Here is a 20,547-nt window from a genome sequence, read left to right as displayed (position 1 = left end):
TTAGAGACCTTTAATCCCGCAGATTGTCAGCGGCGCCGAATTTTCCCCGCTGTTATTCCATCCCGGAAAGAAGAAGGGAAAAATTCTCTCAGTGAAAGTGTGGGTGAAAGTGTGGAGATGGGACATGTTGTCCGCATTGTAAAATGACACCTGTCCACCCTCATAGTCCAGGAAAACCCCGATCTTCCGGGGATTCACACTCGGGGTGAGGGGGGTCGGTGAGGGGGAGGTGAGGGCAAAATAACCTCTTCCGGGTCTCAGCCTCACCATCCAGGATCCGGTCTCAGGTCTCGGGGAGATTTTCCCTTTCCTCTTCACAGACTCTCGGGCCACTCCCAGAAACCACTCTGTCTTCTCCCCAACCTCCACCTCCCAGTAATGTCTCCCTGATGTGAATCCCTCTGATCCCAGGACAAAGGGCCAGAAATCAAACCTCTCCGGGGTGTCAGGGAGCGGCTGCCGTTTGTCTTCGAGTCTCACACTGGTCCGGTCCTCAGACAGGATGAGCCAGGGATTCGCTGTGTTCGCATCCAGAGTCAGAGAGGCTGGAGCTGGGGGAAAGTTAAAATAACACAGTCAGTGATTTAGAGAGAGGGGGTGGGGAGGGGAGAGAGTGTGAGGAGTGAGGAAGAGAGGAGAGAGGTTTGTGAGGGGGAGGGGAAAAACAGCAGAAATATGATGGGTGCATGGAACAGAGGGAGGGGAGAGGAGTGGGAAGAGAGCAGAAAGGAGATGTGAGGATGAAGGGAGAGAAAGGGAGGAGGAAGAGAAGGAGATGGAGCACTGAAATGGGCTGAGGGAAAACAGAGCAGCAACCAGAGGGAGCAGGAGGGTGAAGAGAGAGAATGAGAGCAACATGAGGGAGAGGGCAAGTCAGAGCCTGAAGGTTTTAGATACAGTGTATAGACAGCAACTGGGTGGCAGATATTGTGGCAGGCTGTAAGAGAACAATATGAAGATGTGGAGTGTATGGGCAGAATTTAACAACCTCATTGTGGCCGTTTTGTGCTGGAAAAGTGTCATAAAATCTGGCATGATATGACCAGCTGGAATGGAGCCCATTTTTGTATCCATTCCCATTTTACCACCAAAAAAATTGGCACAATCGGGAGCCTGCACAAAATGGGTGAAGCATCAATTTGCATCATTTGTATTCATCACAATGTAGTTAACAAAATTCACTCTGAGTCATCCCAGCTTATTTGCTGCAGTTAGAATGAATGAGGAAAACACCAGTCGCATTCAGAGAGCAGAGAGGGTGAGTGAGGAGGTAAGTGTCAGGTTTCGAATGGCTCTGTGTTGCTGGAGGTTGTTTCATGCTGTACAGGTTGCATTTTGTAGTGCGGTGAGAGGCTGATGCTGTTCACGGGGTTCGACTTTGGATTCTCAACGCTGACCCAAGTCTGAGTGCTGATCTTGGGTCTTATTGCTGAATCTGGGTCCTAGTGCTGGCAGCAGCAAGGGCTGTTGCTGGCGGGGAATGGGCTGGAAACGCCCTGAAATGGCAGGGCTGTAGCCTCAGAATTTGTTAAGAAGTGCTGTTTCAGGCCTGGACTGCATGGATTCAAGGTTTGTGTTTGTGAGTGGAGGGGAAATGAGGATAGCTGTGTTGCTGGTTGTCTTGTGACGGGGTGGCGATGTGGGGAGTATGTTTTGCTGGGGAGCTGTAGGGGGGTAATGTGGTGAGTGTGCATTGCAGGGGTACTGGGGAGGTATAAGGAGTGTGTGTTGCTGCGGGTCTGTGGGTTGGGGAATGTGGGAAGTGTGTGTTGGTGAGTTCTGTGATGGAATGTGGGTAGTGTGGGGGTATGGGGAGCGTGCTTTGTTCGGGGACCGTGTAAGGGGGAGTGTGAGTTGCTGGGGAGCTGTGGTGGGGAATGGGGGTAGTATGTGTTGCTGGGCTGGGGGCGAGCAGAGTTCTTTTAACCTCTCCATCTGTCTCTCCTCTTCCTGAAACACCCCCTCCCCACCCACCTGCTCTTCAAATGGCTCTCCCAATGTAACCTATTGATCTTACTGTTCTTTGAAGAGGAGGGGCAGGAGGAGAATGTATGTGAAAATGAATAAGAGCATGGGAAGGGGCCGACTGGGAGAGTGGATGGAGAATGGGGATAGAGAGTGGGAGGGAAAGGTAAGTGCTTGGCAGAGAGATTGATTGTGTGAAGTAGCGAGAGAGATAGTGGAAAATACTGAGGTAAGAAGGAGAGATTGATGGGGGACAATACATGATCCTCACTGGAGTGTGGCCACACAGGCAAGTGATCCCAGATAATTCTATCCCAGGCTTGCTTATTCTGTTTAAATTAGTATTACAATAAATTTAAATAATACATTCAACCTTGCATCCGTTCCAGGTGCAAGATTTATCGAGCCTGATGCCCGGTGCCGGTAAGATCGCGTGAGGTGAGAAACCGGGTGTGAACCTGACTTCTCAGCTCTCTGGCAATCTTACCAGCTCACTCCGCCCATCAGCTGGTGGGGTATAATGGTAATGTCATCCCCAAAGAGTCTACAAACAGACAGGTTTGCTGTGTGACAAACATTTGGCAGATGAAATATCATGTAAGAAAATGTGAAGTTATGCACATTGATAGGAAGAATAAAGAAGCTGAATATTATTTACATGGAGAAGGACTGCAGAAAGCTGCAGCTCAGAGGGATTTCTAGGTCCTCATGCATTGATTACAAAAAGCTAGCATGCAAGTTCAGCAGGTATTAGGAAAGACAAGTGGAATGTTCATCTTTACTTAAAAGGGAATGGAGTATAAAAATAGGGCGATCTATACAAGGCACGAGTTAGACAACAGCAATTCTGGTCCCCTTATCTAAGGAAGGATATACTGGCATTGGAGGCAGTCCGGAGAAGGTTCACTAGATTGATTCCAGGTATGGAGACATTTTCTCATGAGGAGAGGGTAAGTGAGTTGGACCTGTACTCATTGGAGTTTAGAAGATTGAGAGGGGACTTTATTCAGACCTATATAATTCTCTGCAGGCTTGACAGGACAGACACTAAGGCATTGTTTCCCCTTGTGGCAGAGTCTAGGATAAGAGGGCATAATCTCAGAGTAAGGGGTCACCCATTTAAGACATAGGTGAGGAGAAAATGCCTCTGTTTGATCAGTTATGGTAACATTAAATGGCAGAGCAGACTTGATAGGCCAAATGGCCTCCATCTGTTCCCATATCTTATGGTCTCATGATCTTAGAAGGGGATAGAAATAGTACTCATTACTCCAGATATGGTCTCACTAAGGTCCTGTGCCCCTGCAGGAACAATTGCATATTTTTATACCTGGATATCTTTGCAATAGATACTAACGTCCTCTTTATATTCCTAATTACTTGCTGGACCTGCAGACTAACGTTTTCTGATTTATGCACCAGGACATCCAGCTCCCTCTGTACCCTAGAATTCTGCATTTTCTCTTGGTACAATACCAGACCAGACCAAACCCTAAATTTGTTACGATCTTGGATGAAACCTTAATATTTGATAGTGTCCAGAATAGGAACAATCATGTTTTAGTTCTTGGATCTAATTTGAAATCCCTGTTATTTACTAAGAGTATAAATCATAAGAATTAGGACCAGGAGTAGGCAATTTAGCCTCTCGAACCTGCTCCGCCATTTAATACAATCCTGGTTAATCTTGTCTGAGCCTCAACTCCACTTTCCTGCCCCTTCAATGCCAAACTAATTAAAAATCTGTCCCGATCATGTCTGTGGGATGGTTTCAGGGGTCAGCGATGAGGCCTGCGATGACTGTGAGGGAACTGGTGGGAAAACTGGTTGAAACCACAACTGTCTGTTCAGTGCAACTTCAGACCCGAATCTCCCACATTCAGTGCATTGCAGGAATCACAATGATGAATATCATTAAATGCTGTGGGGCACAGCATACTCACACCAAACAGCCTGAAATCTGTAAGATGAGCGGGAATCTGTGCATGTGCACATCTCTGGGAGATCACTGAAAAGATCTCCCAGCACTGCCCTCCAACCCCCTCAGACATTGCCTGCCCCCACAGCCCCCCTACAAACACTGCTGCTCCCCACAACACCCTCCCACCCCCACAGATATTGCTGGCCTCATCGGTGGCCCCGAAACCAGTTCCCCCGCAGAGACAATCTCCATGCAGACATCACCGGCCTTATCATTGGCAACCCCACCCGCTACTGACTTTGCTGCACCACCTCCCCCACCCCCAGAGAGACATCCCTCCCCCACCACACAGACATTGCTGCCCCTTCCTTACAGACATCGATACCCCCCCGACCCCCGCCGTATAGACATCACTGCACACCCTCCCCTCGCACAGACATTGCTGCCTACTCACCCCATGCCCCACGGATCTGGATAATGTGGATACCCCACCCCTTGAACATGCTGACCTCACTGCTGCCCTGCAGAAAACTTGCGTTGTGCTACCATACACAACCCCAGCTTGCGAGCATTCCCTCTCTTGAATGGGAGTCCTCAGTATTGCACCTGCCCTGAACACAGCAGCTTATTAATTCGGAGCTCTGAGTATTGCACCTCCACCAGGACTCAGCGGCTTATTGAATGGCAGCCAATCAGCACCCCGAGGGACGCATAACATTCAATTGAAAGCAGCCTTCAAAATTTCTCACAAGGATTTGTTGCCAACTGTCCCTTGACTGGCCAAAGTCACTGCAACCACCACCCCCCAAGAGCAGTATATAAACTGCACGAATGGACACACAACTAATCACACCACAAAGATATATTTGAGGAAATCAGCCCCAAGATTCATTGAGGCCGACCAAGAGCGCCTGCTTGATGCCATGGAGGAGAGAATTCAGTCACTCTTCCCCAGCCAGGTGCCTCGTCCAAGGGGTGCAGTCACCATGGCATTGTGGGAGGAGGTGGGAGAAGTGGTGAATGCCTGGAGCCTGACACTGTGCTCTGGCCGGCAGGGGCAGAAAAAACTGTACAACCTCCTTTGAGCAGCAAGGCTGAGTGAGCATCCCACTTGGAACTCTGCACTTTCTTGGCACAGATCTCAAACCCTGTGCGAGCATTCAACAAGGCCCCCTTCCCCCAGGAACAGAATCTAACCCCTTCCCCTCACCCCTCAACGAGCACCCTTCAGTGGTGACCCTTTTCCCCTCAACTGCCAGCACAAAACTCCCGAGACACAGGCACACATTACACACCATGCATTTGAATATATTAATGCTTGCGAGACACCTCAAGCTCCTACAGCAGAAAAGCATAACTGCCACGTGAGGGCACAGACTGGCGATGGTGTGCCTGACCTGCACCAGCTGACCAGCGTTGAAGAGCGTACCGTGGAGTTGGCAGGGGGAGATAGTTCATCCAGAATGGTGACATTCAGCCAGGTTGGCATCCAGTTTGCAAGTGAGCATAAGCATCGCCCTCAATGTAATTCCTCTTTGAAATAAGTGTGATGCTGTTTAGAATGTTTGACCTCCCTTCCCCTAATGTGTGTTTTCTTTGCAGTTTTGGACCCAGGGGAACCTGGCCCTTTGTGTATTGGTGATCCCACCACCACCCCCGCTTCCGCTCTTCTGGAGCAAACTGCCCACGATCCACCTGGAGAATACCTTGGAAGGAGACTTTGAAGAATCTTCTGAGGACAGCACCACTGAAACGGCACCGGCATCTACCACACAACCCACGAATACAGAGACTATCACCACAGTGGGTAGCTTTAGTGTTGAGGCTTCTTGGTCACTATCTGGTGAGCACATCACAGACACTGATGCACATCTGAGGGCTCAGGCACATAGTGGTTAGCCAGAGGCGAGGATTCAGCTGTCCTCAAGCCAGATGCCGAGCCTCGGGGCCAAGGCTGGTGGTGATGCACATGAAACACGGAGGGTTGTGGAAGGGCTGTCAGCAACCATGCTGCGACTGCAAGGCTGTTTAGGGGAGTCCAACAGAGTGCTGGTGCAGGAGGTGGTGCTGACACAGTGTGTGAACCAGGCCAACATTGCAAGGGTTGCGACCACAGTGGAAAGTGTGACCCAGGGGTCTGTCCTCATGGGTGACAGGGTCCAGGACATCCCGGAGACACAGCAGACCACGAGCGAGGGTGTTGACGCCATCCAGGAGGCACAGCGTTTCTTAGCCATGGGTGTTGGGAAACTGTTGGCCATGGCTGGGACTTTCACTGGCATTCTGGAGACACAGTTGGCTGTGCCTGTGAGCCTTGATAACTTAGCCCAGCGTCAGAGGGCTGCTGGTGAGGGGCTCCAGAGCCTGGCTTGCTCACAGAATGCTGCAGTGGAGGGGCTCCAGAGCTTGGCCCAGTCTCAGACGGCCAGAGCTGAGGGATCACAGATCATGGGGAGACGCATCTGAGCCTCCAGGACTGGCACGGCCAGGTGATACCGGAGTTCCTGGAGCTCAGTCCAGCCACCCAGGCATCCCATGGAGTGTCCCTGGGGCCTCTGGGCCCCACAAGTGAGGAGGGAGGGCTGGGGCCCATGCCGGGGCCGTCCGTCCAAGTGATCCCAGACGTCCCGAGACCTTCTGATTCCCCCCCCCTTCCGCACACCGGGGCATCTCAGGGCCAGCTAGAAGAACAGGGTGGCACCAAAATAGTGCCAGCGGCTAGTCAGCTGGGGCCCTCCAGGTCCCAGCCACCCGGAGGACACCCGCCAAGGGCATCACAGGCAACGGGTTGTGCATCATTGCTGGACACCTCCACCTCTGGTGTGCATCCTGGGGTCGCACATCGAAGCAGCAGTAGACCACAGAAAGTTAGAAAGTTCTAGTTCACTGAGAGAACATGGGTGAAGGTTATCAGTAGTCAGGGTTTATTGATCACTAACGTTAAGAACACAATAAACTTTTATTTGCACTTCACAGCTGTGACTAATGTGTCTCTAATTCCAGACCTCCCCGCCCCACCCCACCCCAAAGTGCAGAGTTGTCCCCATTCCCTTGCATAGAGGTGCTTGGAGACTCAGCCACATGTGAGAGAGTGCCTGTCCTACCTTCTCCAACACCCACCAGACTCTTAGTGCAAGTGAGCCCCTCCACCACCCCGATCCCCCAATTACCCAACAAACATGTCTCCCCAACCCTGACAGCTACTTGGGCCAGGGTGGCAGCGTGCATTCAGAGTACAGGTTAGGGATCAGGCTTGAGTGGCTCCAGGGACAGGATCCCAGTGTGCCACAACAGTGAGTGGTCATCATCCTCCAGCTTTCAACCAAGACACACAACCACTGCCAGCCCAGGCACATTAACAGGTTTGGATCTTTCTCGGGGGGATATGGTGGTGGGTTGACAGAGGCTGTGGAAGGGTGATGTGGCGGTTTGAGGGCCCAGGTCGGTTTGGAGGGGGAATAGCGGCTGCAATTGCTCCTGGAGTGTGGTGGTTGCAGCCCCCTCACTGCACAGCACCAGCTCGGTGAAGCGGGCTGTAATCAAGGCGTCCCTCGCTGCCCTTCCCAGCCGGGCACCTGCTATCACCTCCATCCTCTTTCCTCCGTCTCCTCATATGGTGGGACGACCACTTCGCCCCCTTGCCCCTCATCCTCCTCCTCTTCCTCCTCCTGCTCCAGCTGGTCTCCCTGCTGCTGGGTGATGTTGTGCAGCACACAGCAGATAATTATAATGTGTGAGGCACACACAGGGTCAAACTGGAGACGCCCCCCCAGAGTGGTCCAAACAGCGGCACCGCATTTTCAGCAGGATGGTGCACTGCTCTACATGGGTGCTGCATGGGTCTCATTGTAGCAGGTCTCAACCTCGGTCTTGGGCCTCCGCACAGGTGTCATCAGCCGTGACCTCAGTGGGTAACCTTTGTCGCTCAGTAGCCATCCTGGTAGCCTGGGCCGGTCTTCAAAGAGGCCGGGGATGTCCGACTGCCTGAGCACAAAACTGTCATGGACACTCCCTGGGTGGCATGCATCGACCTGCATGGTCTCCATTTGATGGTCACATATGATCTGGACATTTAGGGAGTGGAACCCTTTCAAAGAACTAAAAAAATTACAGCACAGGAACAGGGCCTTTGGCCCTCCAAGCCTGCACCGACCATGCTGTCCGACTGAACTAAAATCCCCTACCCTTCTGGGGACTATATCCCCCTATTCCCATCCTATTCATGTATTTATCAAGACGCCCTTTAAAAGTCACTACTATATCTGCTTCCAATACCTCCCCCACCAACAAGTTCCAGGCACCCACTACTCTGCATAAAAAAAAATCTGCTTCTCACATCTTGTTTAAACCTTGCACCTTGCACCTTAAACATGTGCCCTCTGGTAATTGATTCTTCCATCCTGGGAAAAAGTTCTGTCCATGCCTCTCATAATCTTATAAACTTTTATCAGTCGCCCCTCAACCTCTGTCGTTCCAGTGAGAACAAACCAAGTTTCTCCAACCTCTCCTCATAGCTGATGCCCTCATACCAGGCAACATCATGGTAAATCTTTTCTGTGCTCCCTCCAAAGCCTCCGCATCCTTTTGGTAGTGTGGCGACCAGAACACTATATTCCAAGTGCAGCCTAACGAAGCTTCTATAAAGCTGCAACATGACTTGCCAATTTTTAAACTCATCTCCCGGCCGATGAAGGCAAGCATGCCTTATGCCTTCTTGACTACCTTCTCCATCTGCATTGCCACTTTCAGTGACCTGTGTACCTGTACACCCAGATCTCTTTGCCTATCAATACTCTGAAGGAATCTGCCATTTAGTGTATGTTTGTTGTCTGGATTAGACCTTCCGAAATGCATGACCTCTCCTTTCTCCAGATTAAACTCCACCTGCCATCTCTGTCCAAGTCTCCAACTGATCTATATCCTGCTGTATCCTCTGATGGTCCTCATCAATATCTGCAAATCCACTAACTTTTGTGTCGGCTGTAAACTTACTCATCAAACCAGTTACATTTTCTTCCAAATCATTTATCTATATTACAAACAGCAAAGGGCCGGGACAGACTGCAAATCATTAGCAGGTGTGTGCCCAGTGACAGCAGATTCTGTGCAGTCCATGTCTGAACCTCGGCACACCAGCCTGGAGCAGTAAATGCTTCATCCAGTTAGGCCTCAGTCAGCACATGGTCCACTCCTTTCCCAACACTCAGTGTATCTCCTGACCACAGCCCACAGCAAGACAATGCCACTGCACAGTGCTCTGGAGGGAAAGGCTGAGCAGGATTCCTTCAGAGACCCTCACCCACAGAGCTCTGAGAAAATAGAAGCACCCCTGCCCACAACACAGATATCACTGATCCACAGGCCAACATCTGAAGGCAGCAGGAAGAAGCCCACCAAGCATCTCCAGGGCCTGCCTACAACGTCCCTCGCAGTCTGCACACTGCGCTTACCTCCTGACGCCAGTTCAAGGCTGCCACACCAGGTTGAGTCTTTTATATATCTACTCTGATTTGTGTCAAAGTGACATCACACCAAAGAGGTGGGAGACGCTAACCTGGGTGGAGATTGTCATGTCGATCCCGATAATGGCATTCCAAAGTATGGTAAGTGATGGAAATCAGTGGTCGGACAGTTTTCAGTGCGGTCCCGGCGGCCCATTTTTTCCCCGGTGAGGAGATGCGCGAGGGTTGTAAACAATTTGGGGAACCCACGTAAAGGTTGACACAAGCATCTCCCAACCCAACCCGCCAACAAAATGAATGCATTGCAATGGGAGAATCGCCCCCGTAATTTCTACTCGTCTGTGTTTTAAATCTGCCACCCCATATCTTAAAACTGTCAGCTTTTGGTTTAAATCGCCCCGCAAGAGGAAACATCTGCTCTGAATCTGCTTTGTCAATGTCCCTGGGCATCTTGTATACCTCAATTATACCTCCTCACATTTTTCTCAGCTCCAGAGAGAATCGGCCTAATAAGACAAACCCTTCATCTCCAGAATCAAGCTAGTGAACCTTCTCTGAACCATCTCCAATGCAATTCCATCCCTCCTCAAGAAAGGGCACGAAAACTGTACACAAGTACAGTCTCACAAATGCTTTACACAATAGCAATAACATTTCACTACTTTTCTGTTCTATACCTTTAACAATAAATATGAAGATTCCATTTGCTTTCCTTTTTACCTGCTATACTTTCATCCTAGTTTTTTTGCCATTCGTGCATGAGGACACCCAGGTCGCTAATCATTTGCCTTTGTATTTTCCCTATAAAAATGGATAACCTCACACTTATTCACTTTCATCTCATCTGCCAAATTTTGTCCTATTCACTTGGACTCTCCATACCCATTTATAAGTTTCTTCTTTTGTTATCACAACTTATTTTCCCATCTATTTTAGTGTCATCTGAAAATTTGGCTATGGTATCCACTATTCCCTGAATGCGGGTGATTAATATAGAATATAAAGAGTTGGGGTCCGAGGGCTGAACCCTTTGGCACCCCAATAGTGACATCTAGCCAACTCAAAAAGCACCCATTTATCATGACTTCCTGCTATCTGCTTGTTTGCCAATGTTCTATCAAAAATAATAGATTATCCCTCATCCCATGATGAACAAACCTTTTGTGTGACACCTCATCAAATACTTTCTGGAACTCCAGTTATACTACATCTACAGGATCATCATTATCCACTTTGCTTGTTACATTTTTGAAGAACTCAAGCAAATTTGTCAAAGATTTACGCTTGAGTTGTCTAAAACCTGAGTTAGGCCTCACTGGGAGTATGGACATCATATCTTAAGAAGGATGATTTGACCATGGAGGAAGTTCCAAGCAAGTTTACAAGAATGCTACCTAGGCTTCAAGGATGTAGTTTCGAGGAGAGATTAGAAAAATTTGACCTTTATTGTCTCGAATTCAGAAGGTTGAGGGGTGATTTCATAGAAGTCTACAAAATATTCACAGGGAAGGTCAGGGTGGATAAGGATAAACTATTTCCACTAGTTGAAGGCCTAGCACCAGGGGCCATAATCTAAAAATTAGAACCAAGTTGTCCAGAAGTGATTTTAGAAAACAATTCTACATGTAATGAGAGGTGGATGTTTGGAACCCTTTTCCTCAAACAGCGGTGGATGCTGGTTCATTTGTTAATTTTAATTCCTACAGTGCAGAAGGAGGCCATTTGGCCCATCAAGTGTGCATCAACAACTAGCCCTGTAACCCTACGTATTTAGCTTGTTAATCTCCATGATCCTAAGGGGCAAATTAACATGGCCAATTCACCAAACCTGCACATCTTTGGAGTGTGTGGGGAAACCACAGCTCCCAGAGGAAACCCACACAGACACAGGCAGAATGTGCAAATTCCACACAGATAGTGATCTGTGGCCAGAATTGAACCTGGGTCCCTGCCGCTGTGATGCAGCGATGCTAACTACTGTGTTACCGTGCCACCATACTTTAAGTCTGAGATACTTCTATTGAGCAGGGGTCATAGGGGAGGGGGAGAGAATATGGGCAATGACAGATCAATTAGCCTGACATCAGTAGGAGAGAAAATGTAAGAATCTTTAACAAAGAATGTGGTAAAAAATGATGGGAAATTTGGGCACAGTCAAGATTGACCCATGAAAGGGAATCCAGTGCAAAAGTTGGACATTTGGCCCTTTAAGTCTGCACTGACTCTGACAGAATACCTTACCCAGACCCTCTCTTCGTAACCCAAAACACTTACAATTGCTAATCCATTTAACCAACACATCCTGGGACACTAAAGGGCATTTTTTTAAAAACGTGGCCAACCTACGAGCCTGCACGTCTTTAGACTGGGAGAAAACTGGAGCGTCCTGCGGAAAGCCACACAGACATGGGGAGAATGTACAAACTCCACACAGACAGTGACTCAAGGCCGGAATTAAACCCGGGTCCTTGGTGCTGTGAGTCAGCAGTGCAAACCACTGTGCCACTGTGCAAAATACAATTAGCAGAATAGTGGAGCTAAAGCTGATGGATGTAGAGTATTTAGATTTTCAGTAAGTTTTCAATTGAGACCACACAAGAGATTAGTGAACAACTTAGTGCACTAGAAATGTGATGGAATAATAACAGGTAAATGGACAGAAAACACGAGAGTAGGAATCAATTGGTGTTTTCTTTTAAACAGTGCTCATGTTCTGCTCTCGCCAATGCTCTGTATAAATAAAGCATAAACTCTATCCCTGCTGGAGAGCACTCAATCTGACAGTGAAAACTCAGGATGAAATAGGAATTCTATTACCGAAGATCAGAGGCCGAATGCCCGTGACCACTGAAGTGTTCCCCGACAGGAAGGAACAGGCGGATCTGCCTGGCTTTGATTAGGTGTATCTGTGCAGCACCCTGTCAACTGTGCTTCTAAAAGTATTGTGCAGCTTTTACCATTCTTTTACCATTCTCATCATGAAGCTGGATGTGGCATATAGTTTTCTGTCAGCACTGCTGGGTCATCCAATTCCACCAAACAGATTATCTACAGCTCATTACTTGTTCTCGAATGTCTGTATGCCTTCCTGATAAATGATGATTAAAAAAATATTTCCCAGAATAACAAGGAGACCAGTCCAAAATCCAAGAGCAATTCTATTTCACATCCTGAGATTCATGCTCTATTCCTCTGGTTATACAGATCCCTTCACTTCTTTGACACACAGTGCTGACGGCTTCAGACACTTCAGACTTTGGACACGGTGGACAGAGCGCCCTTCATTGACCAGTACTTCACCAGAGTGGAGAAGCTATGACATCTTCTCTGCAGCCTTCAACATGTCATTGATGAAGACGAACATCTCACCAAGGCCACCCTCACACCCCCACTTTTTGCCTTCAAACAACCACACAACCTCAAACAGACCATTGTGCGCAGCAAACTACCCAGCCTCCAGGAGAAGAGTAACCTCGACAGCACACAACCCTGCCAAAGCAACCTCTGCAAGACGGGCTGGATCATCGACACGGATGCCATCATCTCACGTGAAAACACCATCCCCCAAGTACACTTGCAACTCAGCCAATGTTGTCTACCTGATGTGCTGCAGGAAAGGATGTCTTGAGGCATGTTACAGTGGGGAGACCAGGCAGATACTGCAACAACGGATGAATGAACATCACTTGACAATCACAAGGCAAGAGTGTTCTCTTCCTGTCGGGGAACACTTCAGTGGTCACGGGCATTCGGCCTCTGATCTTCGGGTAAGCGTTCTCCAAGGCGACCTTCACGACACACGACAACGCAGAGTCACTGAGCAGAGACTGATAGCCAAGTTCCACACACATGTGGATGGCCTCAACTGGGATCTTGGGTACATGTCACACTATCTGTAACCGCCACAACTTGTCTGGGCATGCAAAATCTCACTAACTGTCCTGGCTGGAGACAATAAACATCTCTTTAACTTGCGCTTAACCCTTTCTCCACTAACATTGTCTGTAACTTAAAAACTTGATTACTTGTTAAGACTTGCACTCCAACCAGTATTTTGTAAATTGAGTTTGTATCTTTATATGCCCTGTTTGTGAACTGAAATCTCACTCACCTGATCAAGGAGCAGCGCACGGAAAGCTAGTGGCTTTCGCTACCAAATAAACTTGTTGGACGTTAACCTGGTGTTGTGAGACTTCTTACTGTGTTCAGACGCTTACCCAGAGGAACCCACAGAAAGACAAATATGAGTACAGGAGACTCCAGGGATTAACTAGTGGAAATGTGAATCTGGGATCTTAAAGTCTGTTTAGTTTCTTCACAACTGTATTGGTAATCAGGAAAGTGAATGTAAGAGTTTTACCCGGAATACTGGGTTTCATCATTTCTCTCCACGCTGTGCACTGAGAAAGGTATTTGAACTTCCTGATAGAAAGGGCGGCATCAAATACTGAGAGTGTGTGCTCACCATCACTAATCCTGTAAATGTTAAAAAAAAGCAAGAAAATATCCAAAGTGAAATGACAATCTTGTTTTTTTAAATTAAAAAATGGATAATTTATAAATTCGAAGGCAAAGAATGGAAACAGCCATGCCCTGAAAAAGGTTCAAAATCTGATAATAGCCATCAAACACTGCAGGAAATGATGAACATTTAACCTGTCCACTTGGTGTATTATAGACAAAGTTTGTAGAACAAAGGCAAAGGCTGAAAACATCCCAAAGCTGAATGTCCAATTCTACAATCCCTGGGCCCCACAACTCTCCCGGAATCTTGTTCTCCTCTACTTCCAACACCTTGAACATCTCTGATTTTGGTCATTCCCCCATTGAGAGCTGGACCTTGAGCTGCCGAGATCCTGAGCGCTGGAATTCTCTCCCTGATCCTGTCTCTCTGTTTCTCTTTTGTCCTTCTGAAATCCACCTCTGTCATCCGGATTAATATTTCCTTATTTGGCTCTGTGTCAATTTAGTTTATAACGCTCCTGTGAAACTCTTTATGATATTAACTTACAGTAAAGGTGCTATATGAATACAGGTCTTCACTACAGTGGTTGTTAAGGGCACAGAGCCAGTTTGTATTTAGGATAAAAATAGAATCGGTTCCCCCTTTAATGTGAGACCTTCTCGGGTTGGTCAGGCTCCATGCAGGGACATGGGTGACCCACTCCTTGGAAACATGGACTCTGCGGTTCTCTCAGGGTCAGTGGGAAGGTCACAGGCACTAACAGCCAACATCGGGCAAGTGATTCACTTCCGGCCTGGGAACCAGATTGTACTAATTACACTTCCCGGTTATTTATTACAATATTGTAGCAGTTATGTAAAATCATTGTAATAAAGGCAGTTTTTTAAAACTCTGGTCCGTGAACGACACACTGAATTTCCATGGCCTAATGACAGGTCATTTAATGTTGTGACAACAACCAATAAATAAACGAAAATGACATTTCATTTTAATAAACAGCGGATTTCAGTCAAGAACGTGTCCTACCTTTTCTCCCGACAAGCTTCCTCCTGAAAGAAATGAATCAGGAACAGTGAGGGTGACAGTAACAGATTTCAGGAGCAGTTAGACTGGTGAAATGAGCAGACTCAGAGCAGATGAGATTTCATACGGAAATGTAAAGTGATGCATTTTGGAAGGAAGATTGTGGAGAGTCAAATGAACTGGAATTGAACATCAGTCCCGCTCACAGACACAGTGACTCTCACACACCGTACCAGACACACCCATACACTCACAACATGGAACTGGAACTGGAACTGGATTACAATGGGAGTTCCAGGAGAAAATTGAACTCGGGAAACACAGAGGTAATCACAAGGCAAGTTGAAGATCAAGACTCATTCTCAGGAAGTTTCAGGTATTCCCAGGAATCTGCAGACAGTGAGGGAGCCGTTCGTTCAGAGACAGCAGGAAAACAGTTCAGGAAGGGACACAAAACTCTGTTTAATTTGGTTAGTATTTTCAGTAAATCCTATATTAATTTCACAGTTACCATAAGTTATTTCGTGACTGTGTGAAGTTTCCCTGAACTGAGCCACAATATATTCCCTCACCTTCAGAAATATCAGATCGTCTTTTTGCTCCATCTGTTTCTGCAACTTTGAGAGTTTCTCCTCAATAGAATTTAAATTCTCCTGAATCTCTCGAAGGTTTCTCTCCATTGGTTCTAGAATCCTCTCCTCTTCTTCCCTGAGATCTCTGAGTAATCGCTGCTCTTTCTCAGTGAGAATCTGGTGCATTTTAGTGAACTCGGATGTGATGTGGGTCTGCAGACTGCTCGACTGTTCCTACCCAATGAAATGTGAGACATAATTAACGTCCCGCGATAAAGGGAACAAAACGAACCGAGATCCCAGAAAACCAGCACAGGGAGACCTTACCCTAACTTCAGAAATCTTGCCTTTCTGTTTCTGTTCCGTATCTAGAACCGCCAATTTCTTCTCTGTGACAGAGTCTAAGGAAGATTTCAGCTGATCCTGGGATTGGGAGAAAAAAAAAATCACAGAATGAAAGTGCTGGATGTTGAAAATGTGATAAAATTATCATCTTATAAAATATTTTCCATTTACCTTGTAGATTTCAACAGCTTCATCAATGGGCAGGAAGTTGTGGGATTTGTGTTCCCGCGAAACTACACAAGTGTAACAGATCAATTTCTGGTCAGTTTCACAAAACAGCTTCAGTTCTTCCTGATGTTTCTCACAGTGAAGTTTACTTTCCTTCTTTTTCGGATTCAACTTTAATTGTCGAGCTTTCTCGGCCAGATTCGCTAAGGCCCGACTTACCCTGAGGTTTTTTTCTAGAAACTCCTCTCTACATTCCGGGCAGGAGTTTATCTCCTTCTTTTCCCAACACTGGGTGATACAGGAGCGGCAGAAGTTGTGTCCACAATCCAGTGTTACCGGATCAGTGAAAAAATCGAGACAAATGGGACAAATTGTCTCCTCGGTCCAACTCTGGAGCTGTTGTCTGGAAGCCATGTTCACACTCAGCACTTCCTGATTCAAACCGCTTTCAGTTTCGGTGTTACTGCCGCACATCCTCAGTTCAGCTATTTCCCGATGAAGTTCACTGCAGCACTCAGGGAATTATTATTACAGAGCGGGCCATGTCCTCATCACTTTCACACTGGAGATAAAAACTGGCGCGGTCCAAACGGGAACGGAGGGAATTCATTGATCCCTGTTGGGGGCGGGTTGAGCTCCCGGGAATGTTGACAGTGGAGAGAGGGAGAGCGTGAGGGAGAAAGGAGGGAGAGATGAGCGGGATCGAGATTCCATTACATTTCTCTTCAGTCTGAACTGGCTGCCGATTAAAACCACCCTGGTGAAACTCGGTGTCAGATCCAGATCCAGAAATTGAATTGTGTTCATGACTGCAGCCGCTCACATGAAAACATCAAATACTATAAATGTCAAAGAGAAATTTACACAAAAGCTACGGGGAAGATATTTAGAGGGTTCGATCTGTGAAGTTTGGTACATTTTCTAGAAAGAATAACTTGCGGTTTTATAAATGCTTATGAATCCATCCCGGGGACCCTGACCCAGAGAAACATCAACTGATGACGGAGCAAAAACAGAAAATGCTGGAAAATCTCAGCAGATCTGACAGCATCTGTGGAGAGAGAACAGAGCTAATGTTTCCAGTCTGGATTTCTCTTCGTCAGATTCCAGCATCCGCAGTAATTTGCTTTGAACTGATGAATGAACATTTGAAGTGGAATCTCTCCTCCAATATCCAGCGGACTTTGTTCACACAGAGAGTGGGGAGAATGTGGAAGTCGCTGTTACATGGAGTGGTTGAGGTAGAGAGAGTTGGTGCATTGAGAGGGAGGCTTGGATTACAAGATGATTTTGTACCGCGCAGGTTGTATATGGAGTTTGTTTTGTGTCTGTTTGAAAAAAATGAGCTCACCATTCGACGAGATGGATTTACAGACTGAAATTCTGCAATAATTCAATCTATGCTGCTAGAATTAGTTGGCTTTGAAATCCGCAATAAAAATTATTTAAATATAAATTGTTGTGCTAACACGAGGATTTAACAACAGTAATAGTGGAGAACAAGTGATTGGGGAAATCAGGATCTGAACAGGGTCTCTGTCAGCCTTGGCATCTAGATTCTGACTTGTACAAGTCAACTCCAATCTACTGCACTCCTGCTTTGTCGGTTCAGCTGGTGAAAATCGCAATAGGATTCATTCTGCCGGATGAAATGTTGGACACTGAACTCTCTCCATGGACCTCGTTAGACTTCACAGAGGATCATAGAGTCACTGAACAGCATAAAATCTACTATGATCCCGATATGTTCCATCTAAAGTGTATTCTTAAATAATTATTAATCTTAATTTACTGAGTTCACTGTTAACAGCTGTATTCGTTTCTAAAAGGACATCGACACATCTCTCCAACAGCCGCTTATGCACAGCTCTGGTAATGCAGTGTCAGTTGTTCCTGACAGGAATTAGGAATATTCCCATTCTGCCCTTTCCAGCCTTTCAGCCTCAGCATTGAATTCAGGAACTTCAGATTCTAACCACCGTTACCATTCTGCTGTAACCATTAACACTGCTCTGGAACCACCTTATGCTTCTTCACCAGTCCCGTTCCCCATTCTCTTTTACTTTGTACTGTTACACCTTTAGACATTTAACCTCTCCTGTCCTGCACCATTTCATCGAACTTTCCCTGTTGTTATTCTCCGCCCTTTTCCCCCACACTGTCCTTGCTGAGAAATTATTTACTCTGTAAAATATTGCAGTTCCGATGAAAGGCGATCGATTTGAAAAATGAATTGTGTTGGTCTCTCTATTGATGCTGCCTGATTTGTTGAGTGCTTCCTGTATTTTATGATATATTAAGGATTGGGTCTTTTAATGTCTGATATATAACTTTCACTCACTGCAGGGTAAATACAGTCACACATCAGGGAGCTGAACAGAACAGGGGTGGGATTCACCCACAGAAATGTGACCTCAGCAATTTGAATGAGAAAGTGCTGAAACTCCCCATGGCTTCCAGACACCAGGCGGAGAGTTTCACTGAGCTTCTCTCCGATATTCGGTCAGAAATGCGAAAATTCACTGATAATTGCACAGTGCTCAGTACAGTTCACAACTCCTCAGATACAGCATCTTCAACAGGGGAGAACCTAACCAACGCCCCCTGATATTTAACGGCAATGCTAAATTCACTTTGGAATCAAAAATAAGAAGGCAGATCACTACCCGAGTGGCTTCAAATTCGGTGATTGGAGTCTGCTGCGGGACCCCGGTGCTCTTACGCACCAGTCGCTGAAGGTAAGCATGAAGGTGCAGCAGCTGGTAAAAAAGGCAAATGGTACGTTGGCCTTCATTGCGAGAGGTTTCGAGTACAGGAGCAGGGTTGTGTTGTTGCAATTATACAGGGCCTTGATGCAGCCACACCTAGAATATTGTGTGCAGTTTTGGTCTCCTTTTCTGAGGAAGGATGTTCTTGCTCTCGAGGGAGTGCAGCAATGGTTTACCAGGATGATTCCGGGTATGGCGTGACTGATGTATGAAGAGAGATTGATTCGGTTAGGATTGTTTTCGCTGGAGTTCAGATGAATGAGGGGAGTTGAAGGGAGAGGAGATTTCATAGAGCCTTACAAAATTCTAACAGGACTAGACAGGGTAGATGCAGGAAGGATCTTCCCAATGGCGAGGGTGCCCAGAACCAGGGCTCACAGTCTGAAGATTTAGGATAAACCATTTAGGACGGAGATGAGGAGACATTTCTTCACCCAAAGAGTGGCGATCCTGTGGATTCATTATCACAGGAAGGAGTTGATGCCAAAAGATTGAATGTATTCAAACAGCGGCTAGATATAGCACTTGGGGCGAATGGGATCGAAGGTTATGGGGAGAAAGCAGGGTTAGGCTATTGAGTTGGACGATCGGCCATGATCGTGAAAAATGGCGGAACAGGGTCGAAGGGCGGAATGGCCTCCACCTGCCCCTATCTTCTATGTTTCTATTGCCGGCGCTGAGTCCCGCACCATCAATAAGCTGTGGTGTCATTGATCAGAAACACAGTTGGACGGATCAGATAAATATTGTGAAACAGGATCAGAGGCTGAGAATTCTGCGGTAGGTGACTCATCTGCCAAAGTCTGCTCATCCTATAAAAGGCACAAGCCAGAATTGTGAAGTGATATTCTCCATGTGCCTGGTAAAGTGCAGCTCCAACAACACACACGAAATTCGGCACCATCGAGAATAGCGCAACCCGCTTCATCCGCTGCAGTTTTTACCGGAGAGAATATCTGCACTGTTCATTGTGAATGTAAAAAAGCAAATTACTGCGGATGGTGGAATCTGGAACCAAAAGGGAAAATCTCAGCAGGTCTGGCTGCATTTGTAACGAGAGAAAAGAGCTGACGTTTCGAGTGCAGATGAGCCTTTGTCAAAACTGACAAAGCTGCATTGTGAATGTGTCCCTGTCATTTTTATTTTCTGTATTAATCAGGAGTATGATCATAGAATTGGATCATAGAATCCCACCTGTGCAGAAGGAGGTAATTTAACCCTAGGTACTTACCCTATTAGTCCCCCTGAAAACCACGCAGACACGGGGAGAATGTGCAAACTTCACACAAGACAGTGGAACGAGGCCAGAATTGTACTCGGGTCCCTGGCGCTGTGAGGCGGCAGTGCTAACCACTGTGCCACTTTGCTGCTGTTATGAGTGCCGTTGGCAGAGGACAATCTGTGGGATTTACTGTGAAGGGTAGTGTAGCTACTCTGAGTGATTCATTGCGGGTGCAGTAAGTTTCTGGGATGGGTTGAGACTCTGTGTGAACTCAAGTCTTTTATTGTTAGAAAGCGCACCGCTGCCACCTGCTGACAGAATTTCGGTACTGCAGCAAACAATTCCCCATTGAAAACGGCCCAAGAAGTGGAGAAGGTTCACAGACACGATCGGGCCATTGCATTTTTTCTGTCCAAAACTCAACCATCTTCAGTTACTTCATCAATGAACTTCCATCCATCATAGGGTCAGAAATGAAGATGATCGCTGATAATTACACAGTGTTTAGCACCATTCACAACTCCCCAGTTGGGAAGATCTCCCAATTTTGCCACAAATTCAGAAATGTCAGTGGGAGGTTCTCTGATGGGTTGTCTGGGCAGAATCTGCCTTTGCCACATCTGAAGATTCGGTGAA

The 20,547-nt window shown here is 47.0% G+C and overlaps 1 protein-coding gene across 1 annotated transcript; it reads right to left on the bottom strand.

Moving 5' to 3' along the window:
* LOC145337764 (zinc-binding protein A33-like) lies at positions 1–16,421 on the bottom strand. The gene is made up of 6 exons (XM_080182610.1): positions 15,925–16,421; positions 15,736–15,831; positions 15,409–15,642; positions 14,840–14,862; positions 13,709–13,824; positions 1–551 (listed from the first exon to the last, which is right to left on the bottom strand). Exons 1-6 carry the CDS (start codon positions 16,393–16,395, stop codon positions 1–3), a joined length of 1,491 nt encoding a protein of 496 aa, XP_080038736.1. The 5' UTR covers positions 16,396–16,421.
* Positions 16,422–20,547: the final 4,126 nt, after the last annotated feature.

The sequence above is a fragment of the Carcharhinus amblyrhynchos genome, unplaced genomic scaffold (genome assembly GCF_965287045.1).
Source record: "Carcharhinus amblyrhynchos unplaced genomic scaffold, sCarAmb.v2.hapA scaffold_73, whole genome shotgun sequence".
Lineage (NCBI taxonomy): Eukaryota > Metazoa > Chordata > Chondrichthyes > Carcharhiniformes > Carcharhinidae > Carcharhinus > Carcharhinus amblyrhynchos.
The sequence above is the reverse complement of the archived record's forward strand: the minus strand, read 5'-3'. Positions and strand labels throughout refer to the sequence as shown.

Excerpts from the sequence above, each read along its gene's own strand:
- LOC145337764 (XM_080182610.1), bottom strand. The coding sequence starts at position 16,395 with ATGTGCGGCAGTAACACCGAAACTGAAAGCGGTTTGAATCAGGAAGTG. Across the intron at positions 14,863-15,408 it reads ACGATCTGATATTTCTGAAG|GAGGAAGCTTGTCGGGAGAA; the intron begins GTGAGGGAATAT and ends CATTTCTTTCAG. Across the intron at positions 552-13,708 it reads GATGAAACCCAGTATTCCGG|CTCCAGCCTCTCTGACTCTG; the intron begins GTAAAACTCTTA and ends ACTTTCCCCCAG.